At 36.3% G+C, this 25,446-nt stretch overlaps 1 protein-coding gene across 5 annotated transcripts in view; it reads left to right on the top strand.

The window, feature by feature from the left end:
* The window catches only part of CCDC73 (coiled-coil domain containing 73), a 175,364-nt gene that overhangs the window by 59,361 nt on the left and 90,557 nt on the right, over window positions 1–25,446 (top strand). For 3 of the 5 annotated variants that reach the window (XM_045039108.1, XM_045039107.1, XM_023239733.2), the window contains one exon: window positions 18,209–18,280. In XM_045039108.1, the coding sequence (XP_044895043.1) occupies window positions 18,209–18,280 (72 nt within the window). Of the gene's footprint in view, window positions 1–14,645; window positions 14,836–17,291; window positions 17,492–17,907; window positions 17,968–18,208; window positions 18,281–25,446 lie in introns of those variants that run through there. The other 2 variants (XM_045039110.1, XM_045039109.1) reach the window with 2 other exon arrangements.

Raw genomic sequence — 25,446 nt, 5'->3', positions numbered from 1 at the left:
AATTCCAAGATGGAATGCAGACTGTGAAAATATACGTAGCTGTTTCACTAACATATGACATCACTTCAGGGAAAGAAATGGGTGAGAAAAGAAGTTGACTTAAGTAACTTTGAGAAACTGTATTTTGACTAGATACTACAAGGATAAAACCAAAAAGGTACATAAACATTGTCTCTAGTTGGTAAATTTGTTTCTTGTGGGAGTAAGACTGAAACTACAGGTATGCTAGGGTTGAACAAATTAGCAAACTGTAATGAGGGCTAGGTAGAATGTTTTTCTCTGTTGAAGGAAGAAGTTACACATAAGCAAGAGGAGAGGCTAGAATGAGCTCTGTGGTGCTAGATTAGAGTTGGAGGTCTCACTATGAACTTATGATTTCATTATATGCAGATAGAAACATATAGAATTATAGACATACATATGTACATGGGTTAGTATATTCTGGAAAGGCCTAAAAATAGTGACAACTCAGTATCAGCAACTATATATAGTGCCCGGATCTTGGTTCTAAGTATCATTATCTATTAAAAGCAACCAGGACTTCTTGGAGAAATGGTTATTCTAGGGTTGGGCATCTTGTAGTGCTGCAAAGTATGAAATAACATGTCAGAAGGATACAGAGGCCAGCCTGAAAGAGCTCCCCATGGACAAAGCTGGAACAATTTGGGCAATGAAATAAATAAGAATAGTATTGGATTATAACCCAAAGAATAAACTAAATATCCATTATTTCCTACTAATAGAAATGAATGATTGAAATAAATGGGGGAGACAATAAATCTTCTTTACGGGAGATTACAATTAACGTAGGAGAAAGGAGAGAAATAGAAAATTGCCCTTAGAACATTACAGTAATAGCAGCACCTGGGTGGCTTAGTCGGTTAAGCATCCGACTTCAGCTCACAGTTCCTGAATTCAAGCCCCACATGGAGATCACTGCTGTTAGCACAAAGCCATCTTTGGATCCTCTGTCCCCCTCTCTTTCTGCCCCTCCCTCTCTTTCTCTATCTCTCTCTCAAAAGTAAGTAAAGAATAAAAAAATAAGAAAAAGAACATTACAGTAATAATTGCTGCAGGCAGGATCCACTGATGAAGGCTAAAATTAGTGGATGAAACTTGTAGGTGAAACAGAATAGTTGTATAGTCCCACAATATCTTCCCCAAATGATTTGGTAAGTTAACTGTTTTTTCCCCCCAAGGTTTTATTTATTTTTTAGAGAGAGAGAGAGAGAAAAGGAGGGGCAGAGAGAGAGGGGGGCAGAAGATCCAAAGCGGGCTTTGTGCTGACAGCAGCCTTCTCCATGCAGGGCTTGAACTCAGGAACTGTGAGATCATGACCTGAGCTGAACGCTCAACCAATTGAGCCACCCAGGTGCCCCTACTGGTTTTTTTTCTTTCTTTTTTTTTTAATTGAAGTATAATTAACATACAATGTTATATTGGTTTCAGGTATACAACATACTGATTCAACAGTCTTGTATGTTACTCATTGCTCACCACAATCAAGTGTTGTCCCCATCTGTCATCATACTATGTTATTACAATATTGTTGACTATCTTCTTCATGCTATACTTTTCATCTTCATGACTTATTTTATACCTGGAAGTTTAATACATCTTAATTCCCTATCCTTCCACCCACTTCCCCTGTGGAAAACACCAGTTTGTTCTCTGTATTTAAGAGTCTATTTGTTTATTTCTTTGTTCATTTGTGTTGTTTTTTAGATTCCACATATAACTGAAATTCTATGGTACTTGTCTTTTGGTATCTGAATTACTTCACTTAGCATAATACCCTCAAACCCATTCACGCAGTCCCAAATGATCTCATTCTTTTTTTTATGGCTGAGTAGTAGTCTATTGTATATTCATATCACATCTTTTTTTAAATTTTTTATTTATTTTTTAAATTTACATCTAAGCATATAATGCAACAAAGATTTCAGGAGTCGATTCCTTAATTCCCTTTACCCATTTAGCCCATCCACCCTCCCACAACCCCTCCAGTAACCCTCTGTTCTCCATATTTAAGAGTCTCTTATGTTTTGTCCCCCTCCATGTTTTTATATTATTTTTGCTTCCCTTCCCTTATGTTCATCTGTTTTGTGTCTTAAAGTCCTCATATGAGTGAAGTCCTATGATATCTGTCTTTCTCTGACTGACTAATTTTGCTTAGTATAATACCCTCTAGTTCCATCCGTGTAGTTGCAAATGGCAAGATTTCATTCTTTTTGATTGCCGAGTAATACTCCATTTTATACACACACACACACACACACACACACACACACACACACACACACCACATCTTCTTTATCCATTCATCCATTCATCCGTTCATCCATCGATGGACATTTGGGCTCTTTCCATACTTTGGCTATTGTTGATAGTGCTGCTGTAAACACATGGTGCATGTGCCCCTTTGAAACAGCATACCTGTATCCCTTGGATAAATACCTACTAGTGCAATTGCTGGGTTGTAAGGTAGTTCTATTTTTAATTTTTTGAGGAACCTCCATACTGTTTTCCAGAGTGGCCGTACCAGTTTGCAAAAGTGCAAAAGTGTTTCTCTTTCTCTGCATACTGGACAACATCTGTTGTTGCCTGAGTTGTTAATGTTAGCCATTCTCATTGTGGTTTTGATTTGTGTTTCCCTGATGAAAAGTGATGTTGTGCATTTTTTCATGTGTTGGTTGGCCATCTGGATGTCTTCTTTGGAGAAGTGTCTGTTCATGTCTTTTGCCCATTTCTTCATTGGATGATTTGTTTTTTGGGTGTTGAGTTTGGTAAGTTCTTTATAGATTTTGGATACTAACCCTTTATCTGACATGTCATTTGCAAATACCTTTTCCCATTCTCTTGGTTGCCTTTTAGTTTTGCTGATTGTTTCCTTTGCTGTGCAGAACTTTTTATTCTGATGAGGTCCCAATAGTTCACTTTTGCTTTTGTTTCCCTTACCTCCGGAGATGTGTTGAGTAATAAGTTGCTGGTGTCTTTATTTTTTAATTTTTTTTTTTACATCTTCTTTATCTTCCTATTAGTGGATACTTGGGTTGCTTCTATATCTTGGCTATTGTAAATATAGTGGTGCATCTGTCTTTTTGAATTAGTGTTTTTTTTTCCCCTTTGGGTAAGTACCCAGTAATAGAATTACTAGATCTTATGGTATTTCTATTTTTAATTTTTTGAGGAATCTCCATACTGTTTACCATAGTGGCTGCACCAATTTACATTCCCACCAACAGTCCACAAGGGTTCCTTTTTCTCCACATCCTCACCAGTACTTGTTATTTCTTGTCTTTTTGATCCTAGGCATTCTGACAAGTGTAGGGTGATGTCTCATTGTGGTTTTGGATTGTGTTTCTCTGATGATTAGTGATGTTGAGCAGCTTTTCATGTATCTGTTGATCATTTGCATGTCTTCTTTGGAAAAATGACTATTCAGGTCCTCTGCCCATTTTTTAGTTGAGTTATTTGTGTTCTTTTTGGCTTTGGGTTATATACATTCTTTTAAAATAAATCTATAAATATATGGATTATATATGTAATTAATGTTACACTAGTTTCAGGTGTATAACAGTGATTTGACAAGTTTACTTTATGCTTTGCTCACTACATGTGTAGCTACTATCTGTCACTATACAACATAATATAAGTTCTTTATATCTTTTGAATATTAACCACTTATTAGATATATTATTTGCAGATATCGTCTCTCATTCAGTAGGTTGCCTTTTAATATTGTTGATTTTCCTTTACTATGCAGAAGCGTATTATTGTAGTGCAGTCTCAATAGTTTAGTTTGCTTTTTTCCCTTATCTGAGGAGACATATCTAGAAAGATGTTGCTAAGACTTATATCAAAGAGATTATTGCCTATGTTTTCTTCTAAGAGTTTTTTGGTTTCATATCTCACATTTAGGTCTTCAATCCATTTTGGGTTTATTTTTGTGTATGGTGTTAGAAAGTGGTCCAGTTTCATTCTTTTGTGTATAGTTGTCCAGTTTTCCCAGCACTATTTGCTGGAGAGACTGTCTTTTCTCCATTGTATATTCTTGCCTCTTTTGTTGTATGAATCAAGAGTCAGGCACTCAACTGACTGAGCCACACAGGTGTCCCCAGATATTTTCTTATAATTGATTTCTAGTTTCATAATATTATGCTCAGAAAGGATGCTTGATATGATTTCAGTCTTTTTTAAATTATTGAGACTTGTGGCATAATGTGTGACTCCCCTGCTACAGTCTTTGTTTTAAAGTCTATTTTGTCTGAGGGGCACCTGGGTGGCTCAGTTGGTTGAGCATCCGACTTTGGCCCAGGTCATGATCCCACGCTTTGTGGGTTCAAGTCCCACATCAGGCTCTGCTGATAGCTCAGAGCCTGGAGCCTGCTTCAGATTCTGTGTCTCCCTCGCTGTCTGCCCCTCCCCCACCCTGTCTTTCTGTGTCCCAAAAATAAACATTAAAAAAAAGTCTATTTTTTCTGATACAGGTGTTGCTACACTGACCCTTTTTCCCCCTCCATTTGCATGTACTATGCTTTTTCAGCCCTTCACTGTTGGTCTGTATGTATCTTTAGGTCTGAAGTGAGTCTTTTTTAGGCAGCATATAAATGGGTCTTGTTTTTTAATCTGTTCGGTCACCTCTACATCTTTTGACTGGGTCATTTAGTCCAGTTACATTTAACGTAATTACTGATACTTGTGTATATATTGCTATTTTGGTCATTGTTTTCTGGTTGTTTTTTATAGTTCTTTGTTCCTTTCTTTTTCTCTTGCTCTCTTCCCATGTCATTTGATGGCTTTCTTTAGTGTTTTACTTGGGTTACTTTCTTTTTGTGTGTGTGTGTATCTATTATAATTATAGATTTTTGATTTGTGGTTGCCATTAAGTTCATATATAACATCTTATGTGTATAGCAGTTTATAGTAAGTTGATGGTCACTTAAGTTTGAACACACTCTAAAAGTACTAAATTTTACTACCTCCTCCACATTTTATGTATGTCATATTTTACGTCTTTTTATTCTTTGTATCCCTTTGATTTTTGTAGATATAATTGATTTTACTACTTTTGTGTTTTAACCTTCATACTAGTTTTATACGTGATTAATCCTACTACCTTATTATACGTTTGAAAATTTTTTCTTTTGTAATTTTCTTCTAAACTATGGCCTTTCTTTCCCCACTCTTAAGTATTTCTTAAACATTTCTTAGAAGGCTGGTTTCTCCTTCTATTCTGAATGACAATCTTGATGGGTAGAGAAATCTTGCTTGGAGGTTTTTTTCCTTTCAGCATTTTGAATATATCATGCCACTTCCTCTGGCCTGCTAAGTTTCTGCTAAAAAATCATTTGATAGCCTTGTGGGGTTTCTCTTTTATATATCTATTTTCTTTTCTCTTGCTGCTTTTAAAATTCTTTATCATTATCTTTTGCCATTTTAATTATTACATATCTCTGTATGGACCTCTTTGGGTTAATCTTGTTAGAATCTGTCTGTAATTCCTGGATGTGGATGTCTGTTTCCTTCCCCAGTTCAGGAAGTTTTCAGCTATTATTTCTTCTCCTCATTCTCTCTCTTCTCTTTCTGGGATCCCTATAATGCAGATGTTCTTACATCTTGATAATGTTGTGAGTTCTCTTAATCTATTCTCATTTTTTTATTTTTTCTTTTTGCTCTTCAGCCTGGTTGCTTTTTATTACCTTGTCTTCAGATTGCTGATTCTTTATTTTGCATCCTCTAATCGGTTGTTGATTCCCTGTAGTGTATTTTTTTAAATTTCAGCTATTGAATTCTTCCTCTCTGATTCTTTTTATATTTTCTCTTTATTAAAGTTCTCAGTGAATTTATCCACTCTTTTCTCAAGTCTAGTAATGTCTTTAAGACCATTACTTTGAATTCTTTATCAGGGATATTGCTTATCTCAATTTCATTTAGCTCTTTTGCTGTCATTTTGTCCTGTTCTTTCATTTGGGACATACTCTTCTGTTTCCTCATTTTGTCTAACTCTCTGTATTTGTTTCTGTGTATTAGGGGGTTCAGATACATCTCCAGGTCTTGAATTTAGTGGCCTTGTGTAGAAAAGGTCCTGTGGTACCCTCTAGCACAATGCCCACTGTTCACCAGAACAGTCATTCCTAGAGTGTTTCCTATGTGGGCTACATTTGCCCTACTGTTGTGGCTGAGTTGCATTTGTCTTTAGTCCAGTTGGCTGTAGTGACCCGTTTTGCTCACTGTGAGTACACTGGGTAGGTTCGGTTCCTGCACTGTTTTTCATTTTTTGTTTTTTTTGTTTTTTAAGTAATTTCTATTCCCATTGTGGAGCTCAAACTCAAGACGTTGAGATCAAGAGTCAGATGCTGTACCGAGTGAACCAGCCAGGTGCTCCTGGTCCCTACACTATTGAGGGACATGTCTGAGGCTGTCCCAGGCTTGTAGGGGTGGCAGGGGCAGCAGTCAGGCTAGTTGTTGGCAATTAGTCTCTCTGCCACAGCTGTGGGCACTCAGAATGGCAGGACTTTCTCCCTGCACAGCCAGCTAAAAGGCTTAGCTGCTATAACTACGGATACAAAGGTGTGTGTAGTTGTCTTCCCATCTCTCCAGGGTAGGAGTCACTTTGGAGTGGTGCAAGTCCCTGCCAGGGCTGCTTTCAGGGTGTGGCAGGTCAGGAGCTGCTTTGGAGGGATGTCTCTTGAGTAGGGTGAGTTGGATTGGGTGAGTCCTCAGAGGAAGGGGGGGGGCATTCTAGCAAGATAGGTGGAGAGTGATAGTGCTGGTTTTCAAAAGTGACTGGCTATCTAGACTGAGGGAGGGAAAGGGAAATAGTGCCCATGAGCATTTTTGTTCTTGGAGAAGCTCCTGAAGATCTCTGTCCCTCAGTGTACATCCTGAGATTAGTAAATAAATCTTCACTTATACGCCATGTGCTTTTTATGCTAATTCTGTGCTGTGTCTTGGGCAAGTTATTCATTACACTGGCTCCTTAAGGGTAGACAGTCAGTTTCCTATTGCCCTCTGGCTTTCTTGGAGGTAAGCCTGCTGATTTTAAAGTACCCAGAGTTAAGCCCCACTGATTTTAAAAGCTTCTGTAGTTAAGCACCTGCCTTGTTTTCAAAGCCAGGTGTTATGGGGACTCATCTTCCCAGTGCAGGTCCGCAGTGCTTGGGGTGCCTGGTATGAGGTCTGATCCTCTTGCTTCTCCATGCCTGTAGTGTCCCTTCCATTTGTGGTGAGTCTTGCTGAGGGTTTGTTCCCATCTTTGTCTCCACCTCTTCTACTTTTTAATGTGGCTTCTTTCTGTGATTAGCTGGGGAAGGTCTCTTCTGCCAGTCTTCAGGTTGTTATCAGAGTTAGTTGGTCAGATGTAGTTGTTATCATTGTGTGGGTTGGGATGAAATGAGCTCAGGATCCTCCAACCTCACCATCTTCCTGATCTAACCCCTAGTGTGGTGGTTTTATACTTGTTCACAAATTGTTTGATAATTGTCCTTCAAGGAAGTGTAGTTTAATTTTCCCTGTTTTGCTTGCACTAAGTTCTAATGACTAGATGATACAAAGGGAAAATAAGTTACTGTGCAGAAACCTGACAGATACCACCTTAACTAAGTGATTAAAGTTAATGTCTTTAGAAATAATTCATGTGGTGTCAACAATTTGTGTGAATATCAAATATTCATGATATGATGAGAAGGAAACTTTACCTCTATACTATTCTTCCCCCAAATGTATTCTAATAATGAGAAAAATATCAAACAAACCCCATGTGTGGGACATTCTACAAGGTATCTCAATAATATTTGTCAAAAATGTCAAAGTCTTAAAAAAAAAAAAAAGGAACTGAGAAATTATCATAGACAAGAAAAGCTTAAGGAGACATGATGACTAAATTCAACATAGTGTCCCATATTGTCCTGGAACAATTGGTGGAAAAATGAATAAACTCTAGTGAAATCTGAATAAACTCTGTAGTCTAATTAATGGTATTGTAACAATGTTATTTTCTTACCTTTACTTATGTAAGATTTTAATGTTATGGAAGCAGGGTAAAGGGTATATATAAACTCTACTTTCTTTATAAGTCTTCTGTAAATCTAAAATTATTTCAAAATAAAAATTTTGTAAAAAAAATTCAGACTTTGAAACACTGAAAGTCAAGAAACACTGTAGTACAAATTAAGGGTTCTTTTTTTATTTTAAAGAGATATTAAGCATGTAAGACTGTATTTGGTCATTCATTTAACATTTACTGTGAATTTACTGTGCCAGGTTTTAGAGATTATAAAACCTTATAAGCAAGGAGTGCACAATATACTATATGGAGAGTATGGATAAGGACATGGCTAACTTTACTAGGTGGGTAATGAGAAAAGCGTCATGGAAGGAGTAACTCATGCAGAGATTATGAATGAGTAGGAATTTGGGGTCAGTCTTTCTAAGGGTTTATCAGTTGTGTTAGTCTTTTGAAGGAATTAAATTTTGGCATTGCTGATTTTCTCTATTGCATATTTGTCTTTTATTAATATTTGCTCTTTCCTTATCTAATTTCTTTCTTTTTTTTTTTAGAGAGCCAGAGCAAGTGGGGGAGAGGGGTGGGAGGGAGAGAGAGGGAAAGAGAGAGGGAATGAATGAATGAATGAATGAATGAATGAATGAATCTTAAGCAGGCTTCACATTCAGCATGGAGCCCAATGTGGGACTTGATCCCATGACCCTGGGATTACGACCTGAACTGAAGAGTTGGGCGCTCAACCTACTAAGCCACTCAGGCTTAGTGGCTCTAATTTGGTGTCTCTAGACATTAGGTGTCTCTAATTTGCTATTCTTTTTGTTTTGAACTTTTGGAGATGGATATTTAGTTAATTAAACATTTTTTCTTTAACATAAAACACTTAAGGCTAAAATCTTCTCTCTTGGCATATGGCTTTAGTTAAATCCCACATATTTTTATATATTTTATGTTCATTATCACTCAGTTCAAATTATTTTCTTATTTCCATTGTAATTTCTTCTTTGACTCATGATTTATTTAGAAATATACTACTTCTTTTACAAATATTTTCTTTTTTGTTAACTTTAAACAGTTGATTCAAGCATAATTTTGTTATACCAGATAATATGTTCTTTCTATAATCTCAGTCACTTAATATTTGTGGAGTTTTGCTTTCTAGCCAAGCATATAATCAGTTTTGGTAAATATGCCAGCATAAATGAACTTGAAAACAACACATACTCTTTTTTTCTTTCATGCAGTGTTCTATGAATATGAATTTGGGCAACTTTGTCAATCTTGTTCAAATCTCCTATGTCATTATTGAGTGTTTTGTCTATATTTTTCTTTTTCCCTTTCTGTCCATGTTTCAGTCTTTTTTTTTTTTTTTTAATGTTTTTATTTTTGAGAGAGACACAGTATGAGCGTGGGAGGGGCAGAGAGAGACACACATACACACAGAATCCGAAGCAGGCTCCAGGCTCTGAGCTGTCAGCACAGAGCCTGATGCAGGGCTCAAACTCATGAACCACAAGATCACGACCTGAGCTGAAGTTGGACGCTTAACTGACTGAGCCACCCAGGTACCCTCAGTCTGGTTATTTTCTTCTGTCAATTTACTAATCTCTTCAGTTTATTTAATCTACTGATAAAGTCCGTTTATTGAGTTCTTAATTGCACTTGTATTTTTCAATTCTGAAATTTCTATTTGGTTTTTCTTTTATAATTTTCATTCCTGTGCTGAAATTAATTTTGTCATATAATTTATTTAGCATATTAGTTTTATATATTTTAAAGTCTGTGTGTACTCCAATATCTGGACCTCTTACAGATCCATTTCTATTATGTCTTTTTTTTCTCTTGGTCATTACCCTCCTGGGATGTAGGGTAAATTTTGATTGAATGACTTCATTTGTACATGAAATATTGCAAAGAAAATTTGAGGCTTTGGATGATGTCATCTTCATCTAGAGAGTTTCATTTTTGCTTTTGGAAATTAGGATGGGCCAGATCATTTTACCCATCAGAGACTGAGCTTATTGGAAGTTGTTTCCTTGTGAGGGATAGTTTATTTCTATCTTCTGTTCTAAGAGTGTAGTTCCTTGGGCTTCCAAGTAAAATCGTAGGGTATTTTCCAGAATCACTCCTTCTTGGTGGGTCCTGAACACTAAGTCAGTCAGTCCCCATAAGACTGCTGGTGAATCTGCCTCAATTTCTCAACCTCTAGTGATCTGATAAATGGTGATTGTCAGGGTCATCTTTCTGTACTTTCTTCTCTCTATGATCTTAGAGGTGTATTCTTAATGATTAGTCTTTTTTTCAGGATCATGAAATTATAGAATTTTAGAGGTGGAAGTGACTTGAGATAGCTTCTAGTCCAACCTAAAACCCAGAGCTTTTAAGAGACTAGTACTCTGACCTCTCTACTCCTTGTCTAAAGCTCTTTCTTTAATATATATAATAAATTAACTGGAGTGAATAATGCAGTGAACATAAAATTAGGCCATACCATAAAGGGTTAGATAGTAAAGTTTCTTTATTTTTTTAAGTTTATTTATTTATTTATTTTGAGAAAGAGAAAGAGTGCCATGGGTGGGGGCAGAAAGAGAGGGAGAATCCCAAGCAGAGATGCAGGGTTCGAACTCACAAAACTCTGTGTTCATGACCTAAGCCAAAATCAAGAGTGGGACGCTTAACTGACTGAGCCTCCCAGGTGCCACAGTAAAGTTTCTTTAAAGAAGCAAAATACAATAGATAATAAAATAAAGTCAAAGAAAGAGACTTTCTTACTCCACTAAACTGTATTTAAGTACCTAACTATACTGTAATTAACAAAGTTACTCATTTTTTTTACATATGGATCTAAATTGGTGATGATATTTTTTAAAAGTTTGAATGTTTTAAATTAATGATCTTTTTTTTTAAGTTTATTTATTTTGAGGGTGGGGAGCAGAGAGAGAGAGAGGGAGAAAATCCCAAGCAGGCTTTATGTGGGGCTTGATCCCACAAACCATGAGATTATGACCTAAGCCAAAACCAAGAGTCAGACATTTAACTTACTTAGCCACCCAGGTGCCCATAAAATAATGATCTTTAAATGAATAATCTGAGTCAACAGATAAATTTATATTGAATCCATAATGTATGTTTTTTAGAAGTTAGACAACAATTCTTGTGATTCTCTTACCAGATTATAGAGATGAATCTATAGCAGAGGGGTCACAAATTCAGCTTCCTTTAGATGGTTGATATGTGATACCAATAGGGCAGGAATTGTGTTGAAGTAGAGAAGCTCTGTCTTCAGTTTAACCTATATTTGTCGTTCAGCTCCCAAAATGTGTTGCCATGTAGAAAAATGGGCTCTGTACTATCATTTCTTCTAATTATTGAAGAGAAACTAGAAATCTAGACTTTAATATGAAATCTATTAGATTCTAAAAATAGGAAGTGAGTTGAAAGTTTTTAAACAAAATTATTTCTTTTTTAAAATGTATTTATTTTGAGAGAGAAAGAGAGAGAGAGTAGGGGAGGGGCAGAGAGAGAGGGGGAGAGAGAATCCCAAACAGGCTCTGCCTTATCAGTGTGGAGCCCAGTGTGGGGCTCCAGCTCATGAACCATGAGATCTGACCTGAGCCAAAATCAAGAGCCAGATGCTTAGCCAACTGAGCCACTCAAGCGCCCCAGAACAAAATATATTTCTCAGCCAAATCATCTATGCAATGAGGATAAACAGATCTCTATCTAGAACTTTCACTTTTAAAATATGCATTCATTTGATAACCTTTGAAAAACCTCTACTCAGTCTTGCCCTAAGAGAATTTAAAATTTAATCATCATGACATACCATGCAAATTAATTACTATAGTCTCACATAGTATATATTATGTATGTAATAGAATTTTGAAGAAAGTATGGGAGTTGAGAGAAAGCACACATTAAATATATTACATATCTGAACAGAAGGAAAGCTTAGAAGTTTAAATTAGCAGTAAATAAAAGGCAGTGGAAATTTGGGTTTTCTAAAATAGCAATGATTTGCTAAGGAAATTGTAAAGGAAAACTGGGTATAATTAATGGCATAGTGTGTGGTAAATAACATTAAGTAGCATTTTAGTGCCCCATAAAATTAGTTATGTTGTGAATAGAATCATACCTGTTTGTAATTATAATGATTTGTAGAATATATATCTCTACACCAGGAAAACTGATAAAATGGGTGTTATCTACAATACTGAAAGGTAACATTATAATACACTTTTACTCTATTAGGATTCTAACTTAACTTCATGCTTTATAATTAAAAAGTATCTTTTTATTGGAACTTTTCATTTGTATCTTTCATTCTTTAAGCAGCTCTCAAAAGTTATTAATAAAAATTCTTACTGTCAATGAGAAAAATGTATTAAATTTGGTAAGAAAATCCCATCTGTAACTTCAATAAAGTATCCAAGAATATAGAACCTTAAAAGTGTTTATTTTTTATTATCTGCCTTAGGACTACAAGGATTTAAGTGTTTTTATAAAAACAATAAAAGAGGAGTAATTTGATGGTTTATTTACTCTTTATAACCTTTAGAAAGTGTCATGCTTTTTTTAAAGTGCTTGCTTCAGGCTGTAGTTTTACAAGATGTGCTCTGTATTGGTCAGGCCTCTTCAATTCTTGACCCTGAACAGATTTAGGGACATAGTACATACAGCAGGCACATGTCCAAGCAGCCCAAACTGTAACTGGGTACTTTTATTCTCGTTTTCAGACTCATAATCCACCTCCTACGAAATTGCCCTGTTCAGTTTCTTATGTTGTTTAATAAAATACTAATCTCTCTTTGATTAGCTACAAAGTATTCGAGATAACTATCACTAATAGGCATGGAATAGCTTAAAAGTTCATATTTTACAAAATTTCTTTCCTAATCAGAATTTAAGCTACTGTTTTCATATTATTCAACTTAGTCTATTACAAAGATTTCTATTACAAAGAAATAGAAAATATTTAATATGAGAATATTTGTAGGAATTCTTAAATTTTTTGCCTTTCCATTCAACAAATATCTCTGGTTGTTATTTTGAAATGTTCTACCAGATTAATAATGTTTTACCAAATAAAATAGGTAATATGGGGGTACCTGGGTGGCTCAGTTAAGCCACCTGACTCTTGTTTCAGCTCAGGTCATGATCTCACAGTTTGTGAGTTTGAGCCCTGTGTTGGGCTCTGCACTGCTGGTGTGGAGCCTGCTTGGGATTCTCTCTCTCTCTCTCTCTCTCTCTCTCTCTCTCTCTCTCTCTCTCTCCCCCCCCCCCTCCGTCCCTCTCCCTCTGCCTCTCCCTCTCCCCTCTGCCCTTCCTGCTTGTGTGTTTTCTCTCTCTCAAAATAAATAAACTTAAAAATAAAATACGTAATATGATCTTGAGTGTCTTGCTAATTTCTGTGTGACGTGAAGATTAAATTCTGCTGTCCAACAGTACCCCCACTCTCTTAAAGGTAATAAAGTGGTATGTTTAAGAGACTCTGGAGAGAAATCATATAGGTTCAAATACTGACTCTGATGTTTACCTGCTATGTGAATTTAGGCAAATTACTTATTCTCTTGCTAACCCAGTTTCCTCTTCTATAAAATGGTGATAATAAGAGTACTTACTTCAGAAAATTATAACTAAGATTAAGTTAATCAATATATAAAAAGTGCTTAGAACAATATCTAAATCACAGTAAGATGACAGAACCCATTTAGCCACTAAGAGAGAAGTGTATAACCAGGCCCACATGAAGAAAGCAGTATCTTGCACATTTTCAGTCCAGCTGCTTTGGGAAGATACACATGTAATAGGAACCCCATCTCCAAACAAATGTATATATACTTATTTTATTTTTCAGTATGTTCTGACCATAGATAACATATTTTGCAGGAGCTTCTATTTTCTCATCACTTTGTTTATTGCACTGCATACCCTATTGGTATATATTCCCTTCCTTATTCCATGTTGGAAGAACTGTGATTGTGTCTTAGGGTCCACCTTTCACCAATGTGAGTCAGGGAGATCCTGACTGATCTTAACTACACATAAAGGTCCAGTGTATTCCCCTTGCCAATGACTGGTTTAGGAGTGGGCATGTGACCAGGTTATGGCCAATGAGATATTAGAAGATGTGTTGAAAGTTTCTGGGAAAAGTTTATTATTATTTTTTTTTAATGTTTATTTTTGAGAGACAGAGCACTAGTGGTGTAGGAGCAAAGAGAGAGAGAGAGAGACACAGAATTCAAAGCAGGCTCCAGGCTCTGAGCTGTTAGCACAGAGCCAGATGCAGGGCTTGAACTCATAAACCAGGAGATCATGCCCTGAGACGAAGTTGGATGTTTAACCAACTGAACCACCCAGTCGCCCCCGTTATTCTTTTTTTTTTTTAATTTTTCTTTTTTACATTTATTTATTTTTGAGAGACAGAGAGAGACACAGCACAAGTGGGGGAGGGGCAGAGAGCAGAGACACAGAATCCAAAGTAGGATTCAGTCTCCGAGCTGACAGCACAGAGCCCGACGTAGGGCTCGAACCCACAAACCGTGAGATCATGACCCAAGCTGAAGACTGACGCTCAACCGACTGAGCCACCCAGGTGCCCCGCCTGTTACTCTTTTATTAAGAGATTACACTTTTTCTACTGCGGGTTAATGTCCTTTCTGTCCATAATGCTTTCAGTTAAAGCAGCCACGGGATGTAAAGCCTAAGGAAAATCACTTAGATAATGGCAAGATGAAAAGATGAGCAGAATCGTAGTCCTAAATGATATTGTTGAACCACTGAAAGTCAGTTTTAGAAGCACTCTGCATTTAAAGTCATTGTCATATGAGGTAAGCCATTGTGAGTTGGGGTTTGTTGTTGCTCCTTGCTGCTGAAAGCATTTTAAATAAATGAGACAACTTTTGTGAAAGCCTATCTTTGAATACCATAGCATGAGTAAGTGTGTTTGTGTAAAATAAAAAAAAAAAAAAAAGAGAGTCATAAGGAAAATATTTCATAACAAAAACATGTATTTTATATGTTAACATTCTCTTTGATTTCTCTGAAACATTTCATTGTGGAAATTGTCCAGCATACAGCAAAACTGAAAGAATTTGACAGCGAACACTCAAACACCATTAACATATTACTTTACTTGCTTTGTCACCTATCTATCCATCAATTTATCCCTCTTTCAACTTCATTTTTTGTGATTTCAGAGTAAATTGCAGACATTGGTGTTCTTCCAAGTACTTCAGACTGCGTATCATTAAGTGGAGTTCAATATTTGTTTACAGCTTTTTCCCCCCTTAAATTTACATACAATTAAAGACACAAATCTTAACTGTACGTTTGGTGAGATGCATACATCTGATAATGTAAACCCTTATGAAGATATAAAATGTTTCTATCCATTCAGAAAATTCCTTCATGCCCCTACTTAGGCCAGTTCTACCCTTACTTCCTCCCCAAGAGGCAACATTCTTTTGATTTTTCCCCACAGTCAATTAGTTTTTTTCCCCCTAACATTTCATATAAATGGAATCATACAGTATGTACTCTTTTAGGTAAGGCTTCTCATTCATCCATGTTGTTGTATCTATCAGCATACAGATCCTGAACATGTTCTTTAAGTACACACCTATGTATTTCATTTTCTCTGGAGTGATTATAAGTTGTGTTGTGTTTTAAATTTTGTTTTCTGTATTTTTATTGTTAGTGTATAGAAACGTGATTGATACTTTAGGTGTTGCTCTTGTATCCTGAGACCTTGTTGAATTCAGGTATCAGTTCTGGGAGATATTTTAGGGATTCCTTGGTTTTCTTTGTATACAATTATGTTATTTATAAATAGAGACAATTTTACTTCTGATTGTTTCCTCCCTTCTTTCTTTTTTTTTTCTCCTTCTCTCTTTGCCTCTCTTTCCTCTTTCCCTTTCCTTGTCTGTCTATCCATCCATCCAGTCTTTTATCATTGAATATGATGTTCAGTGTAATGTTTTTATGAATACTCTTTATCAAATTGAGATAATTCTCTCTGTTCCTAACTGAGAGTTTTTATTATGAATGAGTGTTGGGTTTCATCAGTTGCCTTTTCTGTGACAATTGATGTGGTCATGTGATTTTTCTTCTGTAGGATATTGATATGGTGAAAAACATGAACTTACCATTGATATTGAATCAGCCTTGTATATTTGGAACAAATTCTACTTGGTCGTGGTGTATAACATTTTATACATTGTTGGATTCTGTTTGCTAATATGTTACTGATATTTTTTCATCAAAACTTGTGAGAAGTATTGGTTTTAGTTTTCTGTTTTTGTACTGTCTTTTTCTAGTTTTGGTGTCATAGTAAACAGGCATTATAAAATGAGTTGAGGTGTGTTTCTTCCTCTTTTATTTTTCTGGAAGACTGTGTAAAAGTGGTATTAATTCTTTATGTATTTGGTGGAATTCTCTAGTAATGAAACCATGTGGGCCTGGACATTTATTTTTTGGGAGCTTTTTAACTAGTGGTTATAGGGCTATATAGATTGTCTATATTGAGGTTTGAAGAATTGATCCATTTCTGTAAGTTGTCAAATTTATGAGCATATGCTTGTTTGTAGCATTTCCTTATTAACTTTTTAATGTTGCAGTATCTTTGTATGCGGTTTCTTTTAGCTCTTAGAGCGTATTTAAATTGTTGATGTAAAGTCTTTGTCTTGCTCAGAGACCGTTCTTTTTAACTTTATATTTGCTTGTATAGGGATCATACTTTCCTGTTTCTTTGCATCCCTTGCATTTTTTATTGAGAAGTGGACATAGACATTTTGAATATGTGGCAGCTCTGAAAATCAGATATTTTCCCCTCCCTACGGTTGCTGCTTATTGTTGGTTTAGTGACTTTTCTGAAATAATTTTGTAAAGTCTGCTGTTTCTGTCATGTTTGGCCATTGAGGCCATTGTGCTCCTAACTTAATGATCAGCTAGTGCTTTGTTTGGTGGAGATTTCCTTAAATACCCGAAACCAAAAGTAAAAAACTCCCAGTTTTTACAGAAGTGCTTTCTCTCTGTGTTGGGGCATATCTTCAACACTACAGGCACTTTTTCTCTTGTGATACCTTGTGTTTATGGGGTAGGCTAATTCATGAGTATTACTACGTGATTTTAAACAAAATCAGAGAATTTTTCTAAATAACTACTTCCTGCTTGGCTTTGGGTCTTCCTTTTGTGCTGCTTCCCAGAGAGCATCTGTCTTTGCAGTCCTCCCAGCTGATCTCCCTGTTCTTTTTATTTGATGCTTGTTCTTCAGATGGTGGCTGCAGGTGGGGGAGTAGGGGAATTCTCTGATTTTATTAAGCTTCAGTTCTTAGGTTCTGCGTCTCAGGGTGAGGTCTTCACAGGGGTTCTGATCCCTCCTTTGTTTTTAATGCTGGACCTCCCACGTATTCCTGCTCCTACCCCAATGATAGAGCTGTTTTCTTATTTTCCTAGCCTATTTCCAGCTACAATGGTTTTCCACAGGTGCTCTCCTACTGTAGTTTTAATTGTCCCTCCTTCTGTAAATTAGGCTTTTTTTCCTTATGGGAGATGAGGAAGACAGGGCTGTCTAGGTGGAGTTTTCAATGGTGGCTCTTACTCCCCTTTACCAGCTGCAGAGGGTTTCCACTAGTGTTCTTAGATATAGTTATTGTCTTTCCCTTGCAGACTAAGATTCTTGCTCTGTAGGGGAAATAGGGAAGAGGGGTTGTGACTGCTCTTCTCTTCCCCAGCTAGTACCACAGGGCAGAGCTTCTCAGGTTGTTGGATTCTTCCCATCCTTCCTTGTAAGCACCTGGTGGGCTTCCTGGAACAAAAACCTGATAAAAGATATAACACCTCCTTATTTCTGGGGTCCCTGGGAATTCACATTCTTAAACTAGTACACATTTTGCCTTTAGCAATTTATGAAGAGCTTGTAGCTGAATTTTCTTATCACTACTCAGTGGTTTACATCCCAGGTAAGTAAATGCTTTAGTTCTGTTCTTCCTGCAGGAGAGAGTTATCCAGAGCTTGGATTAATTGAATGATCTGGAGCCTCAGTTCTCTGATAGGCTTGTCTATTTAATTTGCAGTTTGTCCAGACGTGGAAGGATATTTTAAGTGTGGGATGATGCTCTTTTTTTTTTTATCTCTCTAGAAAGAGCTGAAATGAAAAGTTTTAAAGTCCTAATTTTCCTAACATTTTTCTTTTTGATTTAGGAAACAGAAACTCAGTATGAAGAGCAGATTGGTAAAATTATTGTGGAGACACAAGAACTTAAATGGCAAAAGGTAAGTATTTTTAATTTTTATTTCAGATTAGTGTTTTTAACATCTATTTAAAAATGTATTCTAATCCTTAATAGCAAAGTTAATTTTTAAATTTCCTAAACATATTTGGGAGATTGTGCATCATTTTATTTTTTTTATTTTTATTTTTTTATTTTATTTTTTATTTTTTTTTTTTAACGTTTATTTATTTTTGAGACAGAGAGAGACAGAGCATGAATGAGGGAGGGGCAGAGAGAGAGGGAGACATAGAACCAGAAGCAGGCTCCAGGCTCTGAGCCATCAGCCCAGAGCCCGATGCGGGGCTCGAACTCATGGTCGGTGAGATCGTGACCTGAGCTGAAGTCGGACGCTCAACCGACTGAGCCACCCAGGCGCCCCTGTGCATCATTTTAAACAAAGTCTCAAGAGGGGTGCCTGGGTGGCTCAATCAGTTAAGCATTCGACTCTTGATCTTGGCTCAGGTCATGATCTCACAGTTTGTGGGATTGAGCCCCATGTTGGGCTCTGTGCTTCCAGTTTGGGATTCTCTCTCTCTCCCTCCCTCTCAAAATTAAAAAAAAAAAAAAGTCTCAAGAGAATTCTCATTAAAATTGTTTTAATAATATTTGAGCCTCCAGAACACTGAGAATGAAAGTTATTTTCAGGCTTTCTGATGATATTGCTAAAATCTATGATCTATTTAATACCCGAGAAACACATGTGTTATAGAGGAGTCAAAATGTTTTTTAAGAAAACCTCAGAATAGTACTTTATTTTTACAGGCTGTCATTACATGCTGTAACTAAATATTAAAAAACAGTATCAAATCTAATTCTCTTTTAGCCGGTCTATATAGAAGCAGTTTTGATAGTGCTTCTCATGTGTTTCCACCAAAGTAATCTTAATAGCTAAAAATTGAAATCTTAATTTTGATGGCCCCCTCTTTTCACTGGCAATATTGAGACAGGAATTTAGAGGTAGCATATCAGAATCAGAATTCAAGTGACAGAGGATAGCTCAAATTGGAAATGATGGGAATTTGAAACCAGACAGACCCACAGGTGTGTAGAATTTGGGAGTAAAACTAGAGTTGGATTTTATGAGGCACAGGTCTGAAACCTGTCTGTGGAGAGAAAAAAAACAGATAAACATCAAATACAAACAAACTCCATGCTGATTTCAAAATGTAAAGTCATATCTTGCTTTTGGGTAGAGAGAGTCAACAATATAAAGTTATCCAAGTCCTTAAGTTAGTAGGTTTAATACAATCCAATTTAAACATGCAAGAGTGTATTTGTGGTAGTTAAGTTGATTCTAAGGTTTATGTGGGAATAAACATATAGGAGTGTCTGGGAAGTTTTTAAAAGAGAACAGGATGAAGTAGCTACGCTAGATTCTTAAATATATTATTATAAACTATAATAATTAAAGGAGCTTGGTGCTACTATAATTGTCTACATGGATAGATATTACTTGGCTACTTTAATTGTGTACTTGGATAGGTATTCTTTGGAACATAATAGAATCTCAGAATAGATCCAGATCATAAGATAAATTAGTGACTGATAAAGGTGGCATTGCAAATTAGTGAGAGGAAAATAGATAATTCAAGAAATGGTATTAGAACTGCTTTTTTTCTGAAGAAAAATAAAGCCAAATTCCTACCTTACTTTACAAAGTTGTAGAAAATAGGAACTTTCGTATATATATTCTTGTTGGCAGTATAAATTAGAAATGCCTGAGTGGTTCAGTCAGTTCAGCATCCAACTCGATTTCAGCCGATCATCATGGTCTCACAGTTAGTTGGTTTGAGCCCCTGCTGTGAGCATGGGGGGGGGGGTGAGGGGAGGGGTGGGGGGGCTGCCTGGGAACTTCTCTTACCTTCTCTCTCTCTTCCATCCCCACTTGCGCTCTCTCTCTCTCTCTCAAAAATAATAAAAAAAGAAGTTCCTTGTTGTATTCCTAATAAAATAAAACTATTTTTATTAGAACTCGTTGCAGTGAGAACATTACCTTGACAGTCTTAGTATGTCTCAAAAGGGGTAAGTCAGAATTGGGATATATAACAGGTTATTGGGGTGTAGGCTCAAGTGGCTTCAGGAAGATCTTTTTCTCCCAATATTTTTTATTGTGGTAAAATACACATAAAATTTGCCATCTTAACCATTTGGGGATATGCAGTTTAGTGGTATTAAATATATTTTTAATGTCCTGCCATCATCACCATTCATCTACAGATGACTCTTTTTACTTTGTAAAACTGAAACTCTATACTCATTCATTAAACTCCCCATCCTTCACTTCTCCCCAGTTCCTGGCAAACACCATTATGCTCTATGATTTTGACTATTCTAAGTTTCTTAAATAAGTGAAATCATACAATATTTATCTTTTTGTGACTGGCTTATTTCACTTAGCATTAATGTCCTCAAGGTTCATCCATGTTGTAGTATATGTCAGAATTTTCTTCCTTTTTTTTTTTTTTTTTTAATTTATTTATTTTGGGAGAGAGAGGGAGCACAAGCACACAGGAGGGGAAGAGAGAGTGAGAAAGAGAGAGAGAGAGAGAGAGAGAGAGAGAATGAGAATGAAAATGAGAATGAGAATGAATCCCAAGCAAGCTCAGCACTGACAGTATGGCGCTCAAACCCAAGAACTGTGAGATCATGACCTGAGCCGAACCTAAGAGTCAGATGCTTAGCCAGCTGAGCCACCCAGGTGCCCCAGAATTTTCTTCCTTTTTAAGGCGGAAATAATATTCCATTGTATGTATATGCCACATTTTGTCTATCCATTCTTCCATAGATGAACACTTGGTTTGTTTTCATGTTTTAGCTTTTGTGAATAATGCTGTTATGAACATGGATACAGAAATATTTGTTTGAGTCCCTACTTTAATTTCTTTTGGGTATATACTATGAAGTAGAATTGTTGGATCATATGGCAATAATATTTCTAGTTTTTTCGGGACCATCCATAATGTTTTCCACAGCAGCTGTACCATTTTAAATTCTCACAATTATGCCCAACGGTTCTAATTCCTCCCATTCTTGCCAGCACTTGTTGTTTCCTGTGTTTTGGTAATAGCCATCCTGATGGGTATGAGGTAGTATATTATTATGGTTTTGCTTTGCATTTCCTTAATAATTAGTGATGTTGAGCATATTTTCATGTGCTTTTGGCCATTCACATATTTTCTTTGAAGAAAGTCTATTCTTGTCTTTTGCCCATTTTGAATAGGGTTTGTTTTTTGTTGTTACATTCTAGGAGTTCTCTATATATTTTGAATATTAATATCAGAAATATGATTTGCACATCCTTTCTTCCATGGGTTGCCTTTTTACTTTGTTAATAGTATCTTTTGATGCACAAGATTTTAGATTTTTCATGGAGTCCAATTTGTCTTTTTTGTGTGTGTTGCTTGTGCCTTTGGTATCATGTCCAAAAGATTTTGCCCTATGTTTTTTTCTAAGAGTTTTATGGTTTTAGGTCTTACATTTAGGTCTTTGATCCATTTTGAGTTAATTTTTATGTGCAGTGTTAGGTAAGGGTCCAACTCCATTCTTTCACATGTGTATATCCAGTTTTCCCAGCCCCATTGTCCTTTCAAAGACTGAATAGTCATTTAACCATGTACATAAGGATTTATCTGTGGGCTCTTTATTCTCTTCTGTTGGTGGATGTGTCTGTCATTATGCCAGTACCACACTGTTTTGATTACTTGAGAATCCTAGAAAGTTTTAAAATCAGGAAGTTTGAGTCCCCCAGCTTTATTCTTTTCTGAGATTGACTATTTGGGGTCCCTTGAGATTTCATATGAATTTTAGGATGGATTTTTCCATTTCTGCAAACAATGTCATTTGGACTTTGGTAGGGGTTGCACTGAATCTGTAGATAACTTTGGGTAGTATTGACATCTTCACAGTATGAAGTTTCCTAATCCATGAGCATAGGATTTGTTTCCATATATTTGTGTTTTCTTTAGTTTCTTTCAGCAGTGTTTTGTAGCTTTCATTTTATAGATCTTTTATCTCTTTGGTTAATTCCTAAGAGGTTTTTTTGTTTGTTTTTTGGTGCTATTGTAAATGGAATTATTTTCTTAATTTTGTTTTCAGCTCACTTATTGTTAGTATATAGAAATATAACTGATTTCTGTGTAACTTTGTCTCTTGGTAGGTTTTGCTAGTTTGCTAAACCCATTTATTCTAGCATTTCTTTTTGTGGAATCTTTAGGGTTTTCTATGTTTAAGATCATATCATCAGCAAACAGATAATTTTTCCTTTCCAATTTGGATGTCTTTTATTTATTTTTCTTGCCTCATTGCTTTGGCTAGGACTTACGGTACTGTGTTGAACATAGTTGTGAAAGCAGGCATCCTTGCCTTGTTCCTGATCTTAAAGGAAAAGCTCTCAGTCTTTCACCATTGAGTATGATGTTTGCTATGGGTTTTTCATATATAGTTTATGTTGAGGTCATTACCTTCTGTTCGTAGTTTGTTGACTGTTTTTTTCATGAAAGGGTGTTCAGTTTTGTGATGGTCATGTGCTACCCCCTTCATTCTGTTAATGTGGTGTGTATTACATTGATTGATTTTCATATGTTGAACCATCCTTGTATCCCATGGATAAGTCACTTGGTCATGGTGTATGATCCTTTTAATATGCTGCTGAATTTGTTTTGCTAGTGTTTTGTTGAGAATTTTTGCATCAGTGTTCATCAGGGATATTGGTCTGTATTATTCTTGATGTGTCTTCATCTGGCTTTGGTATCAAGGTAAGACTGGTCTCAAAGCATGAGTTAGGAGGTGTTCCCTCCTATTCAAATTTTGGAAAAGTTAGAGAATTCCTGTTAGTTCTTTTTAAAATGTTTGATAGAATTCACTGTGAAGCTATTAAGTACAGAACTTTTATTTCTTGGGATATTTTTGATGACTGAGTCACTCTCCATACTAGTTAAAGGCCTATACAGATTTTTTCTTTGTTATTTGGTGTTGGTAGGTTTTACATTTCTATGAATTGTCCGTATTATCTAGGTTATCCACTTTCTTGGTGTACAGTTCACAGCACTCTCATATTCCTGCCTAGTTCTCCAGAATCAATAATGATGTCCCCACTTTCATTTCTGATTTTAGTAATTTGAGTCTTTTCTTGGTCCATCTAGCTAAAGGCTTGTCAGTTTGATCTTTTCAAAGAACCAATTTTGGTTTTACTGCTTTTCTCTATTTCTCTATTCTTTTTTCTATTTATCTCTGCTCTGATGTTTATTCTTTTCTTCCTTCCACTACCTTTGAGTTTAATTTGTTCTTTCTGTGTAGTTCCTTAAGGTATAAAGTTAGATTGTTGATTTGAGATCTTTCCTTTTTTTTTTAAATGTAAACATTTATAGCTATAAATTTCCCTGTAAGCAGTGATTTTGCTGCATCCCATAACTTTTGGTATGTTGCATTTTTGTTTTCATTCATCTGTAAATATTTTCTAATTTCCTTTGTGATCTTTTCTTTAATCCATTGGTTAAGAGTTTGTTGTTTAACTTCCACAAATTTACAGATTTTTCCAAGTTTCCTTCTTCTATTGATTTCTTCATCCCATTGTGGTCAGAGAAGACACTTTGCATGATATATATCTTTTCAAATGTGTTGAGACTTAATTTGTGGCCTAACATATGATCAATCCTGGAAAATGTCCCATGTGCCCTTGAGAAGAATATGTATTCTGTTGTTTTGGGGTAGGGTGTTTTTTATATCTGTTAGCTCTAGTTGGATTACTCTGTTGTTTAAGTCCTCTATTCCTTTACTTCTGTCTGGTTGTCCTATCCATTATTGAGAATGTGTTATTGACATTTCCAACTATTATTGTAGAATTGTCTGTTTCTCCCTTCAATTCTGTCCATTTTTGCCTATTTTTATAGGTTTGTCATTAGGTGTGTGTTTATAGTTGTTATATCTTCTTGTTGTATTGAAGCTTTTATGAATATATAATATCCTTTGTCTTTTGTCACCTTTTGAAATTTTTTTTAATTTTTTTTTTTTTTTTTGAGAGAGAGAGAACGTGTGTGTGTGCATGGAGGAGGGGCAGAGAAAGAGGGGGACAGAGAATCCAAAGAGGGCTCTGTGCTGACAACAGTGAGCCGGATGTGGGGCTCTAACTCATGAACCATGAGATCATGACCTGGGCTGAAGTCAGAGGATTAACCCACTGAGCCACCCAGGCACCCCACCCTTTTTTGAAGTCTATTTTCCATTGTGTCTTTTTGTTCTGTTGTTTGGTTATTTGCTTGGAATATCTTTTTGCATACTTTTACTTGTAACCTGTTTGTGTCTTTGGATATAAAGTGAATCTCTTATAGTTGAGTTATGTTGTTTATTCATTCTGCCAATATTTGGTTTTTGATTGGAGAATTTAATCTATGTACATTTAAGTAATTCCTGATAAGGAGTGACTGCTTTCTTTCGTTTTGGTATTTGTTTTTTAATTGCCTTACAGCTTTTTTGTCCCTCATTTCTTGCATTACTGTTACCTTTTGTGTTTAGTTATTTGTTGTAGTAAAACATTTAAATTTAATTCTCATTTCCTTTTGTGTATATTCTGTTGCTGTTTCCTTTTTGATTACCATGGGAATTATAGTTAGCATCTATCATCAACATTCTAATTTGAATTTATATCAGCTTAACTTCAACAACATAAAAGAACTCTGCTTCTTTACATCTCTATCCAGTTGTTGATACCACATCTTTATATATTGTGTGCCTCATAGCATAAATTAAAAACAATTTTTTTTTCACACTAACAGAGACTTGTCTTTTTTGCCCTTATTTTAGGGGCTGACACTGGGCAGGCAGCAGGAAGAGGGCAGGGCTAGGACGGGGCCTGAGCAAGGGCTCAGACCCCAGACTGCCCTGGGCGCTACAGACAGGGCAGCTGCTGCGGGACAACTGTACCAGGGGCAGGGGCGCCCGGCTGGCTCTGTGCTTGCACAGCAGCCCTTGGTCAAGATGCTGGCTGCATGGTTACCATTGGCCTGCAGGAGGTGCAGCAGCTGGCCCTGAAGGTCCAGGGGCCCGACTGCCTCTCGCCCAGCGGTGTGGTTGCCCGCGCAGTGCAGCAGCTCCTGGAGGTGGCAGCTGGGTAGGGGCTGCGTGCATTGGATGACAGCAGCATGAGCCGAAGCAAGAACAGCAGCAGTGTCA

Source organism: Felis catus, chromosome D1, assembly GCF_018350175.1.
Source record: "Felis catus isolate Fca126 chromosome D1, F.catus_Fca126_mat1.0, whole genome shotgun sequence".
NCBI lineage: Eukaryota > Metazoa > Chordata > Mammalia > Carnivora > Felidae > Felis > Felis catus.
The sequence above is the reverse complement of the archived record's forward strand: the minus strand, read 5'-3'. Positions and strand labels throughout refer to the sequence as shown.